This window comes from Balaenoptera ricei, chromosome 19 (assembly GCF_028023285.1).
Source record: "Balaenoptera ricei isolate mBalRic1 chromosome 19, mBalRic1.hap2, whole genome shotgun sequence".
Taxonomy (NCBI): domain Eukaryota; kingdom Metazoa; phylum Chordata; class Mammalia; order Artiodactyla; family Balaenopteridae; genus Balaenoptera; species Balaenoptera ricei.
The window spans coordinates 49993911-50018229 of record NC_082657.1 but is presented as its reverse complement, the minus strand read 5'-3'; the positions used below and the strand labels follow the sequence as shown (position 1 = coordinate 50018229).

General features: G+C 39.6%; 1 protein-coding gene across 22 annotated transcripts in view; it reads right to left on the bottom strand.

Annotated features, from left to right (window-relative positions):
* Positions 1 to 24319, bottom strand: part of HYDIN (HYDIN axonemal central pair apparatus protein) — a 446648-nt gene that overhangs the window by 201196 nt on the left and 221133 nt on the right. For 21 of the 22 annotated variants that reach the window (XR_009499152.1, XR_009499153.1, XR_009499154.1 and 18 more), the window contains 4 exons: positions 23400 to 23500; positions 20873 to 21008; positions 18035 to 18199; positions 16511 to 16663 (listed from right to left, as the gene is read on the bottom strand). Coding sequence is in view for 18 of the 22 variants with exons in the window: in XM_059905589.1 (XP_059761572.1) it covers positions 16511 to 16663; positions 18035 to 18199; positions 20873 to 21008; positions 23400 to 23500 (555 nt within the window). In the remaining 4 variants the exon portion in view is untranslated. Of the gene's footprint in view, positions 1 to 9399; positions 9420 to 16510; positions 16664 to 18034; positions 18200 to 20872; positions 21009 to 23399; positions 23501 to 24319 lie in introns of those variants that run through there. The other variant, XM_059905599.1, reaches the window with a different exon arrangement.

Genomic DNA, 24319 nt, shown 5'->3' with positions numbered 1-24319 from the left:
AAGACAAAAGTGTTTGCACATGTCGTTTCAACAGTAAACGAGAGCGAATACACTCAGGCAGACCTCCTACCCTGCAGTGCTAATGACTATGAAGCTTGAAGAAAACAGCACTGTGCACTCTTCTCTAAAATGACTCGCTTGCCAGTTGAAATCTGCAGGAATTTCCTTCCATGGAATGAGAGGACACAAATAACAACAGGAACCAAGGTGCAGAGTGAGGGATTTCTTTGGATTTATACTATTATCTCAGCAGATGATCAATTCTTTGTGGAACAAGAACAATGAACATCACTCAGGCCTTTCTCTTTTTTGTCCCCTAAATATCTGTATCTGTAGTCATATGGTTCTCTGTCCTGAAGTGAGTCACTTTGCTGCTTAAAATAATTAACTGAACGTTAGGAGATGAAGTACAAAAGAAATGATGCTGGAGCTTTACAAAAGAAGCAGAGAGGGTCATGATTAAAAGAGGGGGCCTTAAGGTCACATGGAGGCCTGTCGGTCAACTGTGGACTCTGCCCATTTGTAGCCAGGGGGCTTTGTATTAATTTTTTAAATCTAGGTTTCAGTTTTCTCATCTGTTAAATGTACTACTTGAAGATGAAATAAAATGGGTGCCAAGCACCTAGTACTTTGTCTATCACAAAGTAAATACTCAATAATTGGTGGTTATTATTAACGTTATCATTCAAAATTCACGTCCAGTTCTCCTTCCTGCTTGCACTCTCCCCAATCTAGTTGACAGGAATCTCTTTCACAGGCCTGATCCTATGCCTCTCTTGCTGGAGATTCTGGATGGCTCTCCAATGTCTGGACCAGTGGTGCTGAATTTTTTTCCCCTTTGAGAAAGCTATGGAACCCCTCCATAGAAAAAGTAAACACACACACACACCCCCCACACATATCCCAAACTTTACATATAATTTCCAGGGTTCATGGACCCCCAAACATGGTGGGTGTTTGTCATCTTTTCTGTTTGAAACAAAGGCAGCCTGCAATCAAGACTGGTACACCAGATAAGAACCTATGGTCTAGAGGATTTGTTCCAAATCCTTCCTTAGAGGGCCCCAATGCACTTTTCCAGGCTTACTTCCCAGGCACTGTCAATTTCCAACACACACCCTCGGTTTCAGCCACACCAGATCTTCCCGAGTGTGCTGTACGTCACCACTGCATTTAACTATGCTGTTCTCTGGAAACGTACACCCCATTTCCCTGTCCTTCTCCTCCTTATGCCTCAAGTCTCCACTCAAATGTGCCTACCTATGAACATTTTTAATTTTATGGAAGAATTAGCCACTTCCTCCTCTGTGCTTATATATAACATAGCACACTGTAATACTGTGTTGTTTTTGTATCCATTTCTTTTTTTGAAATTGTAAACTCTTTGAAGAAAGAGATCATTCTTATGATTTTATGAAGAAAGATCATTTTTATGTCTCTCCCTTCAGCTAGCACAGTTAGTCCCAGGCATGAGGAAGATGCTCAAAAATATTTATTTATTGGTCAATAAATACATGAAAAATGTTCAGCATCACCAGTAAGCCAAAGAAACACAAACTTAACTAATGATACAACACTTATTTTCATCTACCAGTTTTGTAAAACAAACAAAATGTTAGCAAGGGTCTCGGAGAGGGTGACATTCTTTAACACTGATGGGGGTAGGGTGGGTAGGATATAAACTGGTACAAACTTTCTGAGAGATAATATCAAAAGATGTATCAAGACTCTTAGTTATGTTCATGCCATTTCACCCAGCAATTGCATTTCTAGGTATTTAGTCTAAGGAAACAGTTAAAGATGGGAGCAGCAATTAAGATGTGAGCATTGTTTACAGTGGTGAAAAACTGGAAACCACCTATCAGTAGGGGATTAGTTAGTTAAACAACTGTGGTGGAGCCAAATGAGGCAATAAAGTCAGTCACGGAAAATGATCTGAACAGGGGTACTCCTTAATAATTCATATCAAAACTGACTATACTACATTGTTGAATGAAAATAGCTGGTAACGAAATAGTATTATTTGATGGTGGGGGTAGGAATACACAGTCAGACACACAAACACAGTAAAGTTTTGGAAGATATACACCAAAGATTTTATAGTGGTCATCTGCAGGGTGGCATAGAGTGATTTTTTTCTCTATCCTTATAGAATAAACAGAAGTTAAGGAAATGTTACTTGTGTAACAAGAACACACACATATATTTCTTGAATAAATAACTCATTCTAAAAGGATATGATCACTCTTCTCTTTAGAGAGCATTTAATTTTAACTCTGTTTGCTCTCTTGCTTCAGATTCATTTCCAGTTTCTTTCTTTCTTAGAAGCTTTTTCTTTAAAAATAAATAATACATGTCACAGTGTTAAATTCAAATGGATTCAAGGGTAATGAGTCTCTCTCTCTCTCATGCCTGTGCATGATCACTAGTTACCATCCCCAGAGGCAGCCACTGTTTGCTGTTTTCTGCCTGGCTTTTCAGAGAAACTTTATAAGTAAAATTAGACATATATGTATTTATATTATTGCATATATACTTTTCTTGCATAAATGGTAGCATACTTATACACTCTGTCCTGAAGCATGATTTAAATTTTTAAATTTTATTTGTATGAAATGTATACCCATACACAATTTCCAAAGTTAAATGGTTCTAGAAAAGTTATATTGTGAGAATTTGGTAAAGTTGCAGGATATAAAATTAATACACAGAAATCTCTTGCATTCCTATACACTAACAATGAAAGATCAGAAAGAGAAATTAAGGCAACAATCCCATTTACCATGGCAACAGAAAGAATAAAATACCTAGGAATAAACCTACCTAAGGAGGGAAAAGACCTGTACTCAGAAAACTATAAGATACTGATGAAAGAAATCAAAGACAACACAAACAGATGGAGAGATATACCATGTTCTTGGATCAGAAGAATCAATATTGTGAAAATGACTATACTACCCAAAGCAATCTACAGATTCAATGCAATCCCTATCAAATTAAAAATGGCATTTTCCACAGAATTAGAACAACAAGTTTTACAATTTGTATGGAAACACAAGAGACCCTGAATAGCCAAAGCAATCTTGAGAAAGAAAAACGGAGCTGGAGGAATCAGGCTACCAGACTTCAGACTATACTACAAAGCTACAGTAATCAAGACAGTATGGCACTGGCACAAAAACAGAAATATAGATCAATGGAACAGGATAGAAAGCCCAGAGGTAAACCCACACACCTATGGTCACCTAATCTATGACAAAGGAGGCAAGAATATACAATGGAGAAAAGACAGCCTCTCCGATAAGTGGTGCTGGGGAAACTGGACAGCTACATGGAAAAGAATGAAATTAGAACACTCCCTAACATCATACACAAAAATAAACTCAAAACAGATCAAAGACCTAAATGTAAGGCTGGACACTATAAAACTGTTAGAGGAGAACATGGGCAGAACACCCTTTGACATAAATCACAGAAAGTTCTTTTTTGACTCACCTCCTAGAGTAATGAAAATAAAAACAAAAATAAACAAATGGGATCTAATTAAACTTAAAAGTTTCGTGCAGCAAAGGAAACCATAAACAAAACAAAAAGACAACCCTCAGAATGCGAGAAAATATTTCAAATGAAGCAACCAACAAAGGATTAATCTCCAAAATATACAAGCAGCTCATGCAGCTCAATATCAAAAAGACAAACAACCCAACCCCAAAATGGGCAGAAAACCTAAATAGACATTTCTCCAAAGAAGATATACTGGTTGCCAACAAACACATGAAAGAATGCTCAACATCACTAATCATTAGAGAAATGCAAATCAAAACTACAATGAGGTATCACCTCACACCAGTCAGAATGGCCATCATCAAAAAATCTACAAACAATAAATGCTGGAGAGGAGGTGGAGAAAAGGGAACCCTCTCGCACTGTTGGTGGGAATGTAAATTGATACAGCCACTATGGAGAACAGTATGGAGGTTCCTTAAAGAACTAAAAATAGAACTAGCATATGACCCAGCTCTCCCACTACTGGGCATATACCCTGAGAAAACCATAATTCAAAAAAGTCATGTACCACAACGTTCATTGCAGCAATATTTACAATGGCCAGGGCATGGAAGCAACCTAAGTGTCCATCGACAGATGAATGGATAAAGAAGATGTGGCACATATATACAATGGAATATTACTCAGCCATAAAAAGAAACGAAATTGAGTTATTTGTAGTGAGGTGGATGGATCTAGAGTCTGTCATACAGAGTGAAGTAAGTCAGAAAAACAAATACCATATGCTAACACATATATATGGAATCTAAAAAAAAAAAAATGGTTCTGACGAACCTAGGGGCAGGACAGGAATAAAGACGCAGACATAGAGAATGGACTTGAGGACATGGGGAGGGGGGAAGGGTAAGCTGGGACGAAGTGAGAGTGTAGCACTGACATATATACACTACCAAATGTGAAATAGCTAGCTAGTGGGAAGCAGCTGTGTCACACAGGGAGATCAGCTCGGTGCTATGTCCCCACCTAGAGGGGTGGGATAGGGAGGGTGGGAGGGAGACGCAAGAGGAAGGGGATATGGGGATATATGTATACATATAGCTGATTCACTTTGTTACACAGCAGAAACTAACACAACATCGTAAAGCAATTATATTCCAACAAAGATGTTAGAAAAAAAAACAAATAACCCAGTTAAAAAAATGGGCGGAAGAACTAAATAGACATTTCTCCAAAGAAGACATACAGATGGCCAAAACAAACACACGAAAAGATGCTCAACATCACAAATTATTAGAGAAATGCAAATCAAAACTACAGTGAGGTATCACCTCACACCGGTCAGAATGGCCATCATCAAAAAATCTACAAACAATAAATGCTGGAGAGGGTGTGGAGAAATGGAAACCCTCCTACACTGCTGATGGGAATGTAAATTGGTACAGCCACCATGCAGAACAGTGTGGAGGTTCTTTTAAAAACTAACACAGAGCTACCATATGACCTAACAATCCCACTCCTAGGCATATATCCAGAGAAAACCATAATTCAAAAGGATGCATGCACCCTGATGTTCACTGCAGCACTCTTTACAATAGCCAGGACATGGAAGCAACCTAAGTGTCCATCAACAGAGTAATGGATAAAGAAGATGTGGTACATATATACAATGGAATATTACTCAGCCATAAAAAGGAACGAAATAGTGCCATTTGCAGAGACATGGATGGACCTAGAGATTGTCATACAGAGTGAAGTAAGTTAGAGAGAAAAACAAATATCATATAAAATCGCTTATATGTGGAATCTAGAAAAATGATACAGAGGAACTTATTGGCAAAACAGAAATAGAGTCACAGATGTAGGGAACAAACTTATGGTTACCAAGGGGGGGAAGAGGGGGTGGGATGAATTGGGAGATTGGGATTGACATATATACACTATTACGTTAAAAATAGATAACTAATGAGAACCTACTGTGTAGCACAGGGAACTCTACTCCACGATCTGTGGTGACCTAAACAGGAAGGAAATCTCAAAAAGAGTGGATATATGCATATGTATAACTGATTCACTTTGCTGCACAGCAGAAACTAACACAACATCGTAAAGCAATTATACTCCAATAAAAATTAATTAAAAAATATTTTTAAGAAGGTATACTGTGAAAAACACTTGTCTCTTGAACCCAGTCTCCCACCCTTCTCATTCTCATTGTTGCACATTAATGAAGGCAACCCCTTTAATTTTTAGCATTTTCTTTTGGTGTTTACCTTCATATCTGTAAGTAATCTACTGCTATTTCTTAATTTTTCAGTTTGAGCCTTATCCATTTGCTTCTATGGAAGATAATGATAGCTTTTTTCCTCTCCCTCTCTCTGTGCATTTCTTTTACCAACTCTTCTACATTTTCATTTTGGGTAGTTTCATCTGACGGTTCACTTCCACAGTTTTCATCTGTATGTAATACGCAGTTAAACCCATCTATTGAGTTCCTAATTGCAATTGTATTTTTTAGGTCTTCAATTCCCATTTGTTCTCTTTTATACTTTCTAATCTCTACCAAAATTTTAAATCTTGCCTTTTATTTCCTTCAGTATATTAAGCATATTGTAGTTTTATATTAATTTGTCTCCTGTATGCCTGGTAATTTTAAAATTAACTGTTTGATGTTGTAATGAAAACTGTAGAGATACTTTGAGGCTTAGAACAATGTTGTCTTCCTCTGGTGAGACTATATATTTGCTTCTAGGAAAGATGCTGGGGAAAACCAGCAATCCCGGAACTCCTTTAAATAGGCAGAGATTAAAATGACTTAAAATGATGGTCTGTACTAGCTTACTTTTGTTCCCAGAATGTAGCTTTTCCTAGTCCTAACCAAAAGTTTGGGAGTCTTACCAAGTCCATTCTTCTCCAATTTTTCTCTCTCTAGCCTGTCCTGATTCCAATGTTTATCTTCTTAGACCAGTGAGTTTTCTGAAAGCTCCTTTCAGTTTTTCAGCCTCTTCTGGTACTATATAGGAAAAGCAGTCACAAACGCTGGACGTATATTTCTCAATTTCCTTTTTCTTTTGGGTTGTCATTGGCTTTGTTTGCTCCGTCATTCCCTTAAACTCATGATTTTTCATATCTTGCCCAGCTTTTCTCCCTGTTCTTAGAGGGAAGTAGTTCAGAATGATATACTGAATTGAAAGGGCTTTGTCTGTGCTTGGTATGCTGAGAGTTCCTGTTGGCCAAGCAATTGCCCTACCTCTTAATTTCCCCATTTGTGAGGAAAAAAAAGTCTGAGAATTTTAAGACCAGCAGACTTTGATTGTATGAGGGAGGGAGGTATCTGTAATTTACACAGCTCTTAAGTAATATGTACCAACAATCATTTTTAAAAATTTTTATTTTATATTGGAGCATAGTTCATTAACAATGTTGTGTTAGGTTTCAGGTGTACAGCAAAGTGATTCAGTTATACATATACATGTATCTATTCTTTTTCAACAATCTTTTAAGGCTACAAGGAGGTATCTTTGAACAAGGACAATAATGTTCTTTCTGAAAGTCACTGCCTTCTCAAGACAGATTAAAAATTTATTTTTAAATAAAAAATTCAGAAAATTTTTAAAAATAAATTTAAAAAAATTTAAAAAGACAGTGAAAAGTGTCATTATCAAACACAAGTCATGATGATAGTTAAATAAAAGGAAATAGGACTGCTCTGAGCACATAGGCATGATTTACACAGTGCCAGGAAGCATCTGTACAAATACATGAATAAATAAGCCCCAAGGAGCTAAAGAATTAGAAAGCTAATGAACCTGAAATTTCTAAAGTAAGTTATTTGCTAATAAACCTTTTTTTCTTTGATGTGGAAGAACACATATGGATTCATCAATAAAAATGTTTTATATTTTATAAGATGGTTTCACTGTCAAAAATTACAGAGGCAAGTGAAGAGTAAGGAAAAAGGCAGCATTAGAGCTCCCATTTGACAGAGCACTGTACTACGTGGATCAGTTAAATTTGAAACCTTGGGGCCTCTCTGAGCGTGCCTTATTTCTTTTTCTTTCTTACCTAAGAAAAATATAAAAGATCTTAAGATAGTGGCATAAAAATTTAAGTCTTTCCATAAGCCATTTTACCTAGATCTTCTTGTCTGTCAACACTAATAATCAAAGCTACCATCTATTGAATGCTGAATGCTTATTTTTTATCAGGCACTTTCTACATAGATTATCATGTTTAATCTTCTAGATGCATTATTAGTTCCATTTAAAGAGAAGGAACCAAAGGCTCTGAAAGATTAAATAACATGCCCAGAATTAGCGCACGCACAGTTAAGGCTTGATTCCGGATCTGTTTGAATACAGTACCTATACTGTCAATAGTACAGAATACTACTTCAGCACTCACACACTTAACCACTCTTTGTTGAGTGACTACCATATGTAAGATAACTGTGCATGACACATGACCATGCCCACCCTCAGATAATGTTGTCCTCCCCTCCCAGACACACCTCAGTTTAATGTCCTAACATCTCAGAAGAGGAATTTTTTCTTCCAAAGCATGAAACAATGCTGCATACAACTTCATCGCAACTGACATTTAAAAAAATACCCCAAGTGTCATCCTATGGAGAGCTCTACTATGTTATATATGCCTCTCCAGTCTCTTTCCTTTTACATGAGACAGGGAAGATGAAATGGGACTAAGGAAGAATATGATCTGCTCCCTGATCAACATCATATAATATTGACGTATGTGTGTTGGGGATTTCATACCATTAATAAACTTTTACACCATGCATCTCTTCTTGTCTTTTCTCATTATATAAAAGTATTTATTTCATTTTGTACTAGCTTATTATTAAAGATGACTGTCTACTGTCAGTGCACAAACAGGCAGAATAAATTCTTTAGTTGATAATGACAATGATAGGCATCCCCTAAAAGTGACATGAGTTGGTGTCTTAGTCAATGTGGGCTGCTATAACAGAATACTATACTGGGTGGTTTATTAACAACAGAAATTCATTTCTCACAGTTCTGGTGGATGGTAGTCTGAGATCAGAGTGTCAACATGATCAGGTTCTGGTGTGAGTGAGTTCTCTTCTGGGTTGCAGACAACCATTTTTCTCATTGTATCCTCACGTGACGGAGAGGGTGAGAAAGCTCTCTGGGGTCTCTTCTATGAGGGCACTAATCTCATTCATGAGGACTCTACCTTCATGACTTAATTACCTCCCAAAGGTCTCATCTCCTAATACCATCACTTGGGGGGTTAGGATTTCAATATATGAATTTGGGGGGCAGGGCACAAACATTTAGTCCATTGCAGTTGAGTTGATGATGATGATGGTAATGGGGAAGAAGTTATAGATTTTTATGGAGGAGGGAAATTAGAACTTGAAAAAAAAAGCACATTTGATCCATATGAAGGAAGTTTTGCCTTAATCTCCCTCTGTGGTGACAAGTATTAACTGTATGCCTGAATAATAATTAATTAACAAAAACAATTTGCTAAAGCTAATTAAGAGTTGGAATAGGCAGAATGACGACGGAAAGGCTTACAAAGCATGCAGGAAACCAAGACATTTTTCTTTTATTTTCTGGCTAGCTCTTTAGTGACAAAGAAATCAAATCTCCTTTCATTTTGTCTCTAGCTTATACTGGAACTAATCATATTCAATCAGTAGAGCTGTCGCTCTAAATTCAGGGAAGGTGCTGACCCATCATGCTACCTAACATTCAATCAATAGCTTTCCTTCTCTCAAGGTGGTTTATAATCAATATGACCTATTGGAATCTCTCTTTTGAGTTTCACATTTAGCTATGCCGAAGTAAAAGAGGTCTCAAGTGAGGGTGGGGCTGAGAGGCTTACAGCTCTCTGTCAAATACAAACCTTTGCTTCTGGAAGTCTCTTGATATCACTGCCACTGGTATCCTCTTGTCACTGAATGAGTCACTTGGTATGGCTTAGGAAAAGCACAGTCCATTCTGGAACAGCTATGACTTTTATGTGGTAAAAGAAAAGATGCCCACCATGATAAACTAGAATGTTATTCTCTTCTTATTTCCTTATTACTGTGAATTTATTTTATAGATTTTTCACAATTAAGGCTAAGACATAAGAACTCTGCTCTCTCATGCCAGCTGAAGATACATTTCATCATCCTTTTGTCAGTGCTCACCAATAATATATAAAGCACTATAAAAAGTAGTTAAGAGGACTGACAATAGATCAATGAGTTTAAGCTTTAAAACATGTCTTTTACTCTAACACACAGAAAAAAAGAGAGAACGTTTTGAAAAATGAAAAGCCAGGCATAGCTGTTTCCATATCTTGGCAACTGTAAATAATGCTGCTGTGAACACTGGGATGTGTGTGTATTTTTTTGAATTAGTGTTTATGTTTTTTTCAGAGATATACCCAGGAGTGGAATTGCTGGGTCATATGGTAGTTCTATTTTTAGTTTTTAAAAAAAACTTCCATACTGTTTTCCACAGTGGCTGCACCAGTTTACAGTCTCACCAACAGTGTACAAGGGTTCCCTTTTCTCCACATCCTTGCCAGCATTTGTTATTTGGGACTTTTTGATGATAGCAATTCTGACAGGTGTGAGGCGATAACTCATTGTGGTTTTGATTTGCATTTTCCTGATGATTGGCGATGTTGAGCATCTTTTCATGTGCCTGTTGGCCATCTGCATTTCCTCTTTGGAAAAATGTCTATTCAGTTCTTCTGCCCATTTTTTAACTGTGCTTTTTTTTTTATGTTGAGTTGTATGAGCTGTTTATATATGTTGGATATTAATCTCTTATCAATCCTACCATTTGCAAATATTTTCTCCCATTCAGTAGGTTGTCTTTTTGATTTGATGCTGGTTTCCAGGCATAGTTGTACTCAAAAACAAGGTAAACATCATATGGGCCAGAAGTGGAAGAGAAACAATAACCTTCTAGTAAAGGAAGCTCAAGGGAGAAAAACGGAAACCAAAATGATCTTCCAGGAAGTAAAGGATAAGGGTCAAGGTCCCAACCTAAGAGAGCTTCCTTGTATTTGAAAGAAGGCTTAACAAAGCTGTGATGTTCCTGAGGCTATAGTCTACACACAGGCTTGTGCCAGTGGTGGCGGACATTGTGGTGGTGAAATAGAGACTGTCATGTAGACAGGCTCCAGGCCAAGCCACTGCCCAGTGTGATGATTGAATCTACATCACCATGGAAAAAAGGCTCAACACTTGATTCTGGACTAGTGATTTGCTCAGGGTGAAGACAAACGGAAAAAATGCTAGACAGGGAGATAAGAGCACTGAGAATGAGAGAAAAACATACCCCACACCTGATTAATTTATCATTTAAAATTCCAAATGCAACCTCAAACAACTGGTTAATGAATTCATTCTTGAGCATCAATAGAGCTAAATAAAATTGATTAGAAAATGTGCCAAGACCCTTGTAGAGGTGCAGGATAGGATAATATATATAAAACAAGGATTATGTAACAAAAACATGGAGATATGAATCGAGAATTGTAGATATGAATAACCAATTCTAAATCTTGGAATTGAAAAGTACAGTCACTGAAATTAAATTTAAAAAGTAAGGATTCCCAGGTGGTGCAGTGGTTAAGAATCCAGCTGCCAATGCAGGGGACACGGATTCAAGATCTGGTCTGGGAAGATCCCACATGCCGTGGCGCAACTAAGTCTGTGCACCACAACTACTGAGCCTGCGCTGTAGAGCCCGCGAACCACAACTACTGAGCCTACGTGCTGCAGCTACTGAAGCCCGCACATCCTAGAGCCCGTGCTCTGCAACAAGAGAAGCCATCACAATGAGAAGCCCGCGCACCAAAATGAAGAGTAGCCCCCACTCGCCACAACTAGAGAAAGCCCGCATGTAGCAATGAAGACCCAATGCAGCCTAAATAAATAAGTAAATAAATAAATAAATAAATAAATGTATTTAGAAAAACTATATTAAAAAAGGTAGGTAGATAAGATAAACTTGCTTTGCCAAAGGCAAAAACAGAATTTGGAAGCTGGAACATACCACTGAGGAGGCACCTCAGAGAGATGAGGAGATGGATGAAGAGATGAAAGATATGGATGGAAATAAAAATAAGCTTGTAGAATTGCACAGAAACATGTGTGTGTGTGTGTGTGTGCGTGTGCACACGTATTTTTTTTCTCAGAGTAGAAAATAGAAGGACTGGTAGAGAAGAAACATTTGAAGAGATGATGGCAAAAAACTTTCCAGTATTTAAGGGTCAAATCTTCAGATACAGTAAAGAGAAATTTAAGAAAACAAAAAATGAAAACACAGTCTTAAAAGCAACTAGTGAGAAAAACAAATTACCAATAAAGGAATAATAATCAGACTAACAGCAGAATTTTATCAGCAACAATTGATGCCAGAGATCAATGTACAAAGGAAAAAAAACTTTGTCAAATAGATTCTTATACTCAGCTAAACTAGCATGCAAGACTGAAGGTGAAATCAAGATATAGTCAAATATACATAAACTATGAAACCTCTAGCATAGAACTTAAAGGGATATAATTCAGCAAGAAGAAATACAAACCAAGAAGGAAGCAGGGAGATACAAAAAATAAAAGAAGAATAAAGAGAAATTCACGAACTATTTTGATAACTAGTGAGTAGTTAATTACTGAATGACAAAATTCAGCAACTTTGTGGAAAGAAGAGAAGATCCAAAATTCTACACAATAATTAAAAATGACAGGTGTGAAGAAAGGTTAAGAGATAATAGATGTGTGATAGGGTCCTTGTCTTATTCTTGAGGAGGACCAAGATACTGATTTCTTTCATTATTGTTAGAAAAAGATAACATTTATTTGTTAGGGTTAATAACAAATAAAGTAAATAAATAAAATCTATGGCCTCCAAACAAGTACGGGAAAAATGTACGTAAGATAGCAGTGGTTGGAGGGGGGCTTGGAGAAAATTTATCAATCCAGTACAAAGCAGAAAAGGAGAAAACTAAAGAAGAAAACAGTATAGTATATAGGAAAGACATGGTAGAAGTAAGTCCATATATTTCAATAATCAGAGTAAATTTTAAAGATTACTCTTGGTATGGTTGGTTGAATAATAGCCCTCCAAAGATGTCCATATCCTAATCCCTGATATCTGTGAATATGTTGTTTTACATGTCAAAAGGGACTTTCAGATATGATTAAGGATCTTGAGATGAAGAGATCATCCTGGATTGTTGGTGTGGTCCCAATGTAACCACAAAGTTCCTTATAAGAAGGAGGCAAGAGGGTCACAGTCAGAGAAGAAGTAAGAATGGAAACAGAGGTCAGAGAGCAAAGATGCTATGCTGCTGCTGGCTTTGAAGGTGCAGGAAGGAGCCATGAGCCAAGGAATGCAGGTGGCCTCCAAAGCTGGCAAAGGCAAGGAAGGAGATTCTCCTCCAGAGTCTCAAAAAGGCACACAGCCTTATAGACACATTTTAGGCTACCGACCTTTAGAACTGTAAGATAACAAATTTGTTACAGCAGCAATAGAAAACTAATGTACTCATCAATTAAAAGAGAGAGTCTATCATTAGCTTTTAAAAAATTCAGTCATGTGGTGTTTTAAGAGAGTCTAAACAAATCAGCACACAAAACAAACCAATACATACCAAAAAATCCTGAAAATTAGGGAATGAAAAAGATATACCATGCAAATGCTAAGTAAAAGAAAGCTGATGTAGCATTATCTCTATCAGGCAAAATAGAATTTAAGTCAAAAAGCATAAATAGGGGCTAAAATGGACAACTCATTATGAAAAAAGGAATAATATATTGAGATATATAAGTCATGAATTTATATGCACCTACCAACATAGCTTTTAAATATATGGAGTGAAAGTTGACATAATTACAAGGAGAAATGGAAAAGTGGGAGATTTTGATAAAATTATATCAGAAACTGTTAAATCATACAAATAATTGAGGCAGTAAAATATGTGAACAATACAATCCATAAGCTTGATTTAATACAAACATGTGTCGGGAATTCAAAGCAGAGACCCTTGTCACTTGAAGGAGACAGGCATATAAATAAGTCAATATAAAAAGGGGGGGTCCCTACTTACACAAGAAAATAACCCAATGGCTTAGGATCAGAAGGAGATGTGAAAGCCTGATGATTCCCTTGATGCCACATCACTGTGTATTTCTATGGCATATGATTAAAAAAATGTTTAAAAAGAACTGCTTGAACGAGACATCAGAATTACTGCTTCCTGGATCCTGGAAACTCCATAAAGATCTAACTGCAAGGGCCTCTCTTGCAGATCACAGAGGCAAAGGCCACTGTGAGGATGTTTTAGTGCCAGCTGAATCCCAAGGTGTCACTGACACCTGTACACAAGTTCTCGAGTTAACGGTACCTGAGGTTGAATTAGAGCCAAGAGTAAATGAAAAAGAATTCCAAATGCTTCCAAACAAGTGCTGAGCAATGCACTTGCTCCACCTAGCAAGGGGCACCCATGCAAAGAAGGCATCTATCTTCCAGCCCAGGGCTGAGGTCCCAGGGGCCAGGGACCATATCCTCGCCCTCATTTCTGCTGTCATCCGGAGAGAGGGACTATCTTCCCGAAGGAGTGCCGTGTGCACAAGCAGAGCCCACACACTCTTGCCAAAAGGGTCTTTCTATGCTCTGTTCTCACATTCTGATATTTTCTACCCCACGCAAACCAGAGGTGACTTACTCTATTGTTTGGAGTCCTTCAGCTTAATCCAAGTAAGTTGGCCCATTCAAAACCTCAAGGGGAGGCTGATATTTCAAACATTCCAAAGCAAAGCATGACAGACGGCTGGCAGTGGGTGCCGCATCTGGGGAGGGTGGAATTTTTGACTGGCAGTCAAAAGAGGGGAGAGAATGACCCCTCCATTTTGGGCACCCAGCAGAAAAGAGAAGAATTTCCAGACCTGGATTTGTAGTGATAACATAAGAAATGAAGACTGTGCCCTTGGCCCTACTTATTTCTGAGTGAGCAAGAAATTAAATGCAATAATTATCTGACCACGACTTACCGGGGTACTGAGCGCTGGGCTTAGGGAACAAACAACTATTAACTGAAACTCTTTCCTAATGTTTAGTGATTTCTGTAAGGATGAACTTGTAGATTCAGTATGGTACATCAAGTTGAAATTTAATAAATGGTATTTCAATTTCTTTCCACTGTAGTTAATTTCTAAGTTAGTGTAATTCAATTTCTATGATATTAACACACATAGTATTCACTAGGAAATCCATCAAAAATCCCAGCCGAAATATGAAAGGAGTTTAATTTTCACCTATGAGAAATACAGTTGAAACTACTTTTATGCTATAAAGGTAATCAACTCAATAAACGCCAGTTTTCCAAGAGGAGACTGAGGGAAGAACATCACACTTTTGTCGCCTTGGAACCGGAGCTTGCTGTTTTAAGATGATATTAAACAATCAAAAGATGGAATCATGAAAACCTTTATGGAAAAGAAAAAGTCCCATTTTAACAACCAGATGGGTCATTCAATATATATAATATATTAGTAAAAAAAAACAACAGATCCTTGATGTGCTTTTGTTTCTTAAAATGTACCAAAAGTTGCCACAAATTGTGAAATCTGGAGATATCTGAAAATGAAAGGGGAGGCAGTGAGGAAGGGAATCCTTGCTGTATTTGTATGTAAGCATTCTTGTGGTTTCTGCCCATCTCCTTCCTCTGTAATCCACTGGGACCCTCTCATGCCCCCTCTCATTATCTCAGACAGGTTGGCTGACTCCTCCTACCCACTGTGAACTCTGCACATACAAAACTGGACCGGAAGCCACATTTCCTAGGCAATACCCCATGCTTCCACCAAACACACCAACTGCGACTCATTGGATAAAGACTAGAGAAGGTGTCATTTTCTGTAGGATTTTTCTTTAAACATTATTCATCACACAAGATCGACAAGGCACTAGATCAAGAGTGGGCTTGTGTCTGAATCTCATGTTCAAAAGAGCAGTGACTGTACAGGAAATCACTATCTTTACAAGGAGTAATGACAAATGATAATATAATAATAATGATAATGATAAATGGCTCCTAGTTGGGACCAATGACTCTAAGGAGCCATTACAAGTCCGTAGAAAACTATGATCCTATTCCCTCTGATATTTTATAAAATTAACAGTAATTGACTTTTCAGAAATATCTGACAAATGCTGAAACCAAATGTTCGCACTCATTCAAATGTCAATTAATTTGGAAATAGGAGAAAGGCTATACTATTTTAAATTTTATATTTAAATTTAGAAAACTTCTTCTAAAATCAAGAATAGTTTCAATTACTGGATTAGAAATTCCTAAATTCTGCAAAAAATTGGTATCTCTGTTTAAAAAATTAGCTTATAGAAAGAAGACTAGCGGATCTAAGTGTCATTATAAAATACACAGAAATAAGATAGACTCATTTCTAGAACCAATTTATAACTATTTTTCTATCTATCTTTGTTTTGCTGTGTTCTTTAATTTCTACTTTTGGCAACTACCATCTTGTTGTATTTCCTACATCCTTATAAACTACATTAAAATATTGCCAGAAGGAAGAGAGAATAAAAATAGAATAAGCGTACTAACAAATCTGTAGCCAAATGGCTTCAAATTAAATACAAGGAAGCATTTTCAGTTACAGAGACATTTAAAAAGTGTTTTCTGGAAGTGCGGGGCTGGGCTCAGGAACAGTTCAGTAAGGAGATCTCTGAAGCATCTCCCTGAACTGGGATTATAGTCAATACATTGGCCTGTTTACCAAACTACACGTATATTGTGTTTCTAAATCAACAAAAAGATTATAATAAAGAGGAAGTGGGGATGAGAATAACATAGTTTAATGCAGTTGAACCATTTATATCTCCGCTTCTGGTGATCATTTTCAAAGGCATGTTGCTAAAATAAGGCCACTGACTATTAAGATATAGGCAGAGCTGTGTTTTCAGTGACAGTTCCACAATCTACTCACCATGCATGCCTTGAATAATGCGGGGATTAAGGACTGGTTAGACAGGTTGAGAATCCTGAGGGAGTCCTTCAGGACGTAGATATTGCCAAAATCAACCTGAGTGGGATGTACGTAGATAACTGGGCCTTCTCCAATGCTCCTTAAGTGACATACCTGCATTCCATGTAAGAGAAAGAACACAGGAATGGCTGAAAATGGCTGGCCTTTAAAATCAAATTAAAACAGAAGCTTTTAAGCATCCCTTTATAAAAAGCAGGGACATAAAAGCGTGCTTATTAGAACTGACATCCCTTCTCCCTGGTACTCTGTGGTCAAAGGGCACAGGGATGGCCATGCTGATCAGACCTGGAATTCCTCCCTTAAAAGAATGATCCACTTCCCTGGGTCAGTCCAGAGCTGTGCACCCGAGGGGAGACCAGAATAAGGGTCCTCGATATGCCACCCAGCACTACAGCCTCAAGAACACTTAGAGGTTAAGGACCAGCACTTCAGAGTTGGATGTGGCTGGACTGAGTCTCAGTTCTGTTGTATTAGCAACACGATAGGGCCATCCACTGCACAAAGTTGTGCAGGTTGGGGACTGAAACCCACCTTGCTCTCCTCCCCTTGCCCTGTGCCCTCGGCCAGGCACTGTGTCTGCCCAAGGAAGGGGGTCTTTCTCTTTCATAAAGTGCTTCCTGCTCAGCAAGCTACCCTCTCATGTGCTGCATCTGTGCAGGGCAGGCACAGTGTAGGCTAGAAGGGTACCTGGACTGTGGCACCTTTCAGTTGGCCTGCCTTAGTGATGCTGCTTTATAAGTCAGGCTTACCTATGGCATCTTATATGGAAGACATAAAATACTCTCTGAGCAATCAGAATCACTTCAAACAAATGTATGTTGACATCACCCAGCTTCCAAGTAAACCCGATGTCTAGGAATTCACAGCCTGTTGGGCAACATCCTCCAAGATTCAAGATTCATCCTTCGATTCAGCTCAAGCAGCAGAGAGATTTCCATATCTCCCTCTTCCCAGGCTTGGAGAAAGACTAAGACTTTCAGTAGGCTAATTTGGGATATAAGTCCAATTATAGAATATGTTATAGCATATAGTTGTATATATATCGAATAATCTACAGGAAAAGATCTGGTGAGCAGTGAGTAAAACCAATCTCAGAGCCCACGTGTAGCAAGCTAGGGACACCCAGCTTTGTACTAGGAACAACTGAGGAGGGTGTTAAACATACAGATGTGCTGGTCCTCTGCCCTCAGAGATTCTGACTTAATAGGTCTGGAGAGGGGTCAAGTGTGTCTGTATGTGTGAGAAAAATCAGTTGCTATAAAGCACCACTTTTAGATGTAACCACAAACAGATTCCCGAAGTAACAGCCCTGGTATTTTACCACTGCAGAGTGAAAATGAAAAACTCTAGAACTACCAACAACTAGAGGATATGCAAATATGTTGAGTGCCTTACATACGAAGGCTGGAATGTCCGGCAAGAAGTACGGCAATTATAACTACAATTCTGAAAATTGGCTCTCACCATAGGGGGGTCCTGGCTCCCAAAGGTCGAGATGTAAACTGTGGACCTGTACTCCCCAAGGACTTGGGTCTCCAGGGCCAGAGGTATGTGAACGGTGCTGTGGGGAGGAATGACCCCACAGGGGGTGGGACTAGACAGCAACACAGCTGGTGCATCCTGATATACCTGGTGGGACAGAGAAGCCAGAAGGATAAGCAAGCCCCAGGTTCAGTATGAAATCAACAGCATGTTAGATCATTTTGAAACAAGCGTTGTCCTGAGTCTGTGGAGGGTTTTTAGAACTATATCATCGTTAAAGCAAGTGAATGGGGATGAGTACTCCAATTCAGCCAGAAGGAACTTTGGCTGAGTGAGGTGTGCAAAAGGCCCCAAATGCAAAGTGTGCAACCCAGCAAAGTGCAGAAATCATCCACAATGTGAGTCAGTTCAGGGTAACAGCTTCCCACGGCCAAATTTCTTAAACTGGCCTTCCGCACCTTCATGCTTTATTCCCCATCCACTTCACCCCTTTGCGCTTCATCGGTAGAGGCCACTGGCATTTCCTGAACACATGACACTGTTTCCACCTCCAACCCTTTGCACTTGTGGTTACTCTTCCTGGAATGCCCACACCCTCTGACCTGCCTGCACACTCATCCTTATACCCCCAGGGATGCCCAGTGCCCCAGAGTCTGGGCGCTTGCTCTGTTCTCAGGGAGCATCCCGCAGTCCCTTTCCTCAGCGTGCACTGTCAACGCGTCCATCTTCTCCAAGGACTGCAAACTTCTTAGGGCACGACCTGGGTCTCTCCTCAATATGTGCCCACTTTCTGGCCCAAAACACATGCTCAGTACACGTTTGTTTGTTTTTGGTTTGTTTTTTAATATTTATTTATTTGGCTGTGCTGGGTCTTAGTTGTGGCATGCAGGATCTTTTTAGTTGTGGCATGCAGGATCTAGTTCCTGACCAGGGATCTAACCCAGGCCCCCTGCTTTGGGAGCACAGAGTCTTAACGACTGGACCACCAGGGAAGCCCCAGTACATGTTTTTTAAATGGGGAAACAGGTGAACGAATTAAGGAATGTTGTCCACTGTTTACGAACGTACGTTCCTAAGAACCCTGTTCTCCAGCATATTACTAAGCATTTATGCAACAACAACAACAACAACAAATAAAACTTTAAAAATCCCATGGTCAAATAAGTTTGAGTAACTGGGAAACACTTCTCAGAGCGTCGACTCCTGGAGGGAAGGACAGAGCGTGCCAGTTTCACTAGTCCAGGAAACCCCGTGGTCTTTCCGCACCTGGTCTGGTCCAGCTTGGCCTAATCTAACTCAGCCTCCCTCAGCAGCAGTGCTCCGCCCAGCCTTCCTGGACCCCGAGGCCAAAGGAAAATCAGTAATACTGATTCCACCTTTATCTAACATTTTGATATCTTACTTATCATGGATTTTTTGTATTAGTTTTGATTTCTTCAAGTGTAGCATGAAAACATCATCTATCTTGATTACTGAGTGTTTTGGCTCTCCCCTAAATTTTGTGCTTGAGGCAAGTGCCTCACCCTTTTCCCAGCCCAGCTGTGCACACACAGCTTCCCTATCACCCTGGGTGACTCAGGCTCTGCTCTGAGTTCTTGAGGTGACCGTGCACTGTGCAGGGCGAGCCTGTTCGGCTGTTGAACACTTGAAAGTTAGAAAAGTTGTCTCCTGTCACCCCCATTCTTGGCTTCTGGTTTTGTCTGAGAGACGCCCACAGAATGACTCAAATTCCCTTTTTTACACAGCAGACCCTTGACTAGTGGGAACTATTTCATCCCAGCTAATTCTCTGTTCCAGATTAGACTTTGTGCTTGCTCCTCATATGACTTGGATTTCCAGATGACAGAGACTGACATTCTCGTTACTCCAAACATAATTCTTTTTTTTTTTTTTTAAGTTTCCATTAAAAAATACCCTGTCAAGATCTGAAGACTACATTCCAGCACTGCTTTGATGTGTGGCTCCCTCCTTCCTTTAGCTGTGGAACACTGTGTTTCTCCGATGCAGCCTAAACCTGCCTTGGTTCTGTGGCCTCAACACTGGTCTTCTGGAAGGCCAACGGCACTATCCATTGCACCATGGAGTCACCTCACTGGTCTTTTAACTTATTTTGAACTTACAGCCAAATGAAACCCCCATTTGATTTTTTGCATGTATTTTTATTAGAGTACTACTTACAGAAATGAATTTTAAACCCAAATTCATCCTTGGTAAACTGCACCTCATTAGTCACCTTTCATTACTCTAGTCTATACAGATCTTTTTGAATCTTTTTTCCATCTGTGTTTAACGTCTTAGTCTCCCACCTAGCTAGGTGTAATGGCATGTGGGCAGATCCATTTCATAAAACATTAAGAAACAGTTCCTCCTTTCTCCTTCCTATATTATCTCTAGCCTTCCGATCAAACAAGTTCATTTATAAATATTGCATTACCATATCTTAGTGATTCTGTTCAAGTTACAGCCATAGACATAAACGAAAACTTCTAGCTCTGCCTCATTTCCCATGCATGGTTAATGCACAGGCAATAATTTGCAGGTGCAACTTCTGCATGTTGCCCTAACTGACCCTTTCTCCTCTTTATAGAAGGCAATTTCCCTGGGAAATTAACAACTGTTTCCACCTGCAGCTGCTCACTCATACAGGTGGCAATCCAGCTGTAGCTTCATAACCCCGTCTCCAGGTTATCCCATGGTTAAAAATTAGAATTACATACAGTCATGTGCTCAGGAATATGGCTCTTTCAAAGGTCTTCTCTTTCTCACTGAAGGAATCCAACTGAAGAAAAATCAACACTGGAAAAGGATAGAGTAACTCACCTGAGGCAGGACCTGATAGCATCCTGGGAGGTCATCATGATTGACAAGCTGGATCGCTTTCTCATATGGATACTTCAGGAAGCAGTGCCCACAGTTCACCTCTGTATTAACCACGCAGAGAGTAGGTACAATACACCTGCTCGAAGGAAGGAGTCCATTAAAGAATTCAAAAGGATGGAGGAAGAGCTTGTTTACATATGGAGGACACAGAGTCCCAAGTTAAACACATCTGTCACTGTCACACAGTAGTTTTCCTCTAATAACTACATTAATCATTTTCAAATCTTCTCTCCTGTCATCCCTCTCCCTAAGCCCCCAGTCACCACTTTTTAATCAAAACAGGGCTAGAAGTAGGACTCCTTAAACACTGTCTTCTGTGGGTAATGACTAACATTTCCATTGTTTTTCATATTTGGCCTTCATTTGGCAAAGAGACCCCACAGTGCAAATTCCTTAGGGTTGTGGATCTGTTTCCCTGACAAACAGGGCCAATGCCACCAGCATGAGGTCCTGACTAGCTGTGACACTTTGGACCAGTCAGAGTCCCCTGAGGACTAGCAACAGCTCGCAGCATCTAAATAATGGTCATAATTCTAATTCCTATGCAGAACAGCTGCCTTGGATCAGTAGGCTCAGGCAGCTGCTCGACCCAGAACTGGCACTGTGACGGTGGTGCTCAGTGAGGAGGGGGTGTGATGGCGGAGAGGGAGGGAGGAATGGAAGGCCTGTGTGTGCAGCTGGCCTATTATTAGGTGACTTGGGTTTTATTTTATGTCTGTTAAGTCTCAAAGTCTGCCCTGCCCTACTGCACTATCACAATATAGTGCAATGGTGAGGAGTGCTAACGTTTGAATCAGTCAGAGCCCGGTTCAAGTACTGACCTTACCAAATACAGCCTTGAGCAAGCTGCTCTCCCTCCCAGAGTCCCATTCTGCTCATAGGTAAAATGAAGGTAATTTTAGAGATTGACGTTAGCATCATTAACTCTTCTTAGGGAAACACAGAAGACGGTGTGAATGAAGAGTATGGCACGGAGCCGCGTGATGGCTCGGTAAAAGGTGATGAACCTGTGGTAGTGGGTGTCGCCAGCCACACTGCTGGCTCTCTGGGAGAATTACCTTAGGGAGCATGTTCTAAAAGCAGCTCTTCTGTTGAGAGTCTCTGAGCAGTTCTTACAGACTGCACCAAAAGCAGTGACATGAAAGAGAGTCTTGTTGACCTCAAAGTTTGGGTTTAGCACAAGATGAGTGTTCATTTTTAGCTAGAATGGAAGTTGTCAGTTGACCCAATGATTTCGGTAAAGCTTATCCTTTACTACTTGCAACACTGTGGCTGAGAGGACTGATAGTATTTGACTGGGTCACAGAGAATACATGGTAGGTAACTCACAGCCTCCTAGAACCCCCCTCCCCTTTTTCTTAAAAATTCAGGATTTTCTACTGAGAGCTGCAAGGAAAAGGGGCTGGAAAGTATCAGAATAAACCCACATAGAAAATACATGCAAGAGTAGACAAAAAGTCAAACTTTGGGATAGAGAGGACCAGACGAAAGAGTTTTCACTGTTTTTAAACAAACAATTAGGTCTCTGGAGGGAATACTAAGCAGATTGTGGCAAGAACTTGACCTTATTTTAGGGCCGCCCTTTGACTTCACTCAAGCCCAAGACACAGGAAATGGTGCCAGTTATGATGGCCCCACCAACAAGCTCGGCTGCACATTCTTTAAGGTGCATCTTCCTAAGATTCATGGAAGTCCTAAATTCTAGGGATTGGAATATTGTCAGAGTTTTAGTAAGTACCTTCTCTATTTTCTTCAGATGGTATTTTCATACACACTCTCAAGTTCCAGATCTGGATATTTCTTTGCTTTGGCAAGAGTGTGGCCAATGATTTTATTTAGGATCATTGTCGTCATCAGTAAGTGACATACCACCCTCGGAAAGACTGTAAATTAGTTGAGGAGACACAGTCAACAAATGGCAGAGCCAGGATCTTAACCCGACTCCAGAGCCCACTGCTGCCTCTATTAAAACGGAGAGACAAGTTGGTGATGGTTCTGAGGAGTTTATGATGTTAGCGAGGGCCTCATTCTGGGGGCTGCCTGCAGCCTCCCTTAACGTCATAATGACAGTGTCCTGGAGCAGGGTCTTCCACTGCAGGGCTGCGAGCCTCACCCTTTCAGCTGCAGAACTCTGGGGTACTATCTTTAAAGATAAAAATAAAAAACAGCAACTGTTCACCTCTTCCTGCTAAAACCTTGTCAGCTGTATACACGGCAAGTCAGACCCATTAAAGAGCACTATTATTCTTAACACTGCAAAACACACGCATCCCTCCTCTTATCTCCACCAAAGGTGCATTTGCTGTTCCAAAGCTCTGTCACTCAAAAATCAGATTTAGCTTCCTCTCCCAGGAAAGCAGAACAAACGCAGTGTGAACTGGTTGTAGGCGTGCTGCCTTCTGGAGAAAGAGCCCATTACTGGCGGCTCCGGGAAGACTGGGGAAGAGAAAGCAGGTGAGTGCAATACCTCGCTGTAATTAAGAGCGCCAGCACTTCTTCCCCGATGCCCTCCACGTCTACCACCAGGGCCAGCTCGTATTTCTGCACAGTGTTGGAGCATAAGGTCACCTGGAAAGAACAAGGTGAAAAACGGCTCTTCTCAAAGGCCAGCTCTCCCTCTGCACAGGGGAGAAAGGGGCCAAGGGAGGACCACACTGATGAGTGCGGTTTCTAAGTACTTTATTAGGGGATGTATGGCGTTTTACATTTTTAGTTAAACAAGCTATGTTTCGGGGTTACTGCATGCTGAGTTTTTTCAAAGGCCAGGTTAGAAACCACCAAATGGCTTTTGGTACAACAGGTTTGCTGATTTCCAAGGGGGTTGTATCAAAGGAGTCATACACCTGCATGGGGGGAAACAGGGCCCTGAAGGATATGCAACATCAAACAAATTTTAATTACTGCAATTTAAATTGATCTCTATGACTCTGGGCTGTATAAATTACAAAAATTCAATACACCAATAAAACACTACAGCTAGATTTCTCTTATGGCAAAATAAATGTCAGTTATAGAAATGGCATAAGAAATCAACTAGATAGCCTTTTTTTTTTTTTTTTTTTAACCAAAATCTTGTCGTTCCTCCCCACCTCCCATATTCATTATTAGAGAAGAAAATAAGAAGCTCCAAAGAAAGGTTAATCCAAGGACAGTATCTGGCCAGTATATTTTACCCTATGTTTTTATTTACTGTTGTGAAACTTGACATTTAGGCTTTTGAAGCCTTGTTGCAATTTTTAATTGTCTTAAAATGATTTGTACTGGAAGAGATACTTGTAAGTGTAGAAAACAGCTTCTGGCGTAGGTTACAGCTGTTCTATCTATAAATTATGCATCAGGTACTAAGTAAAATTTTTTTGGTTGGAAAGGGAATTGTTGGATGCAAAT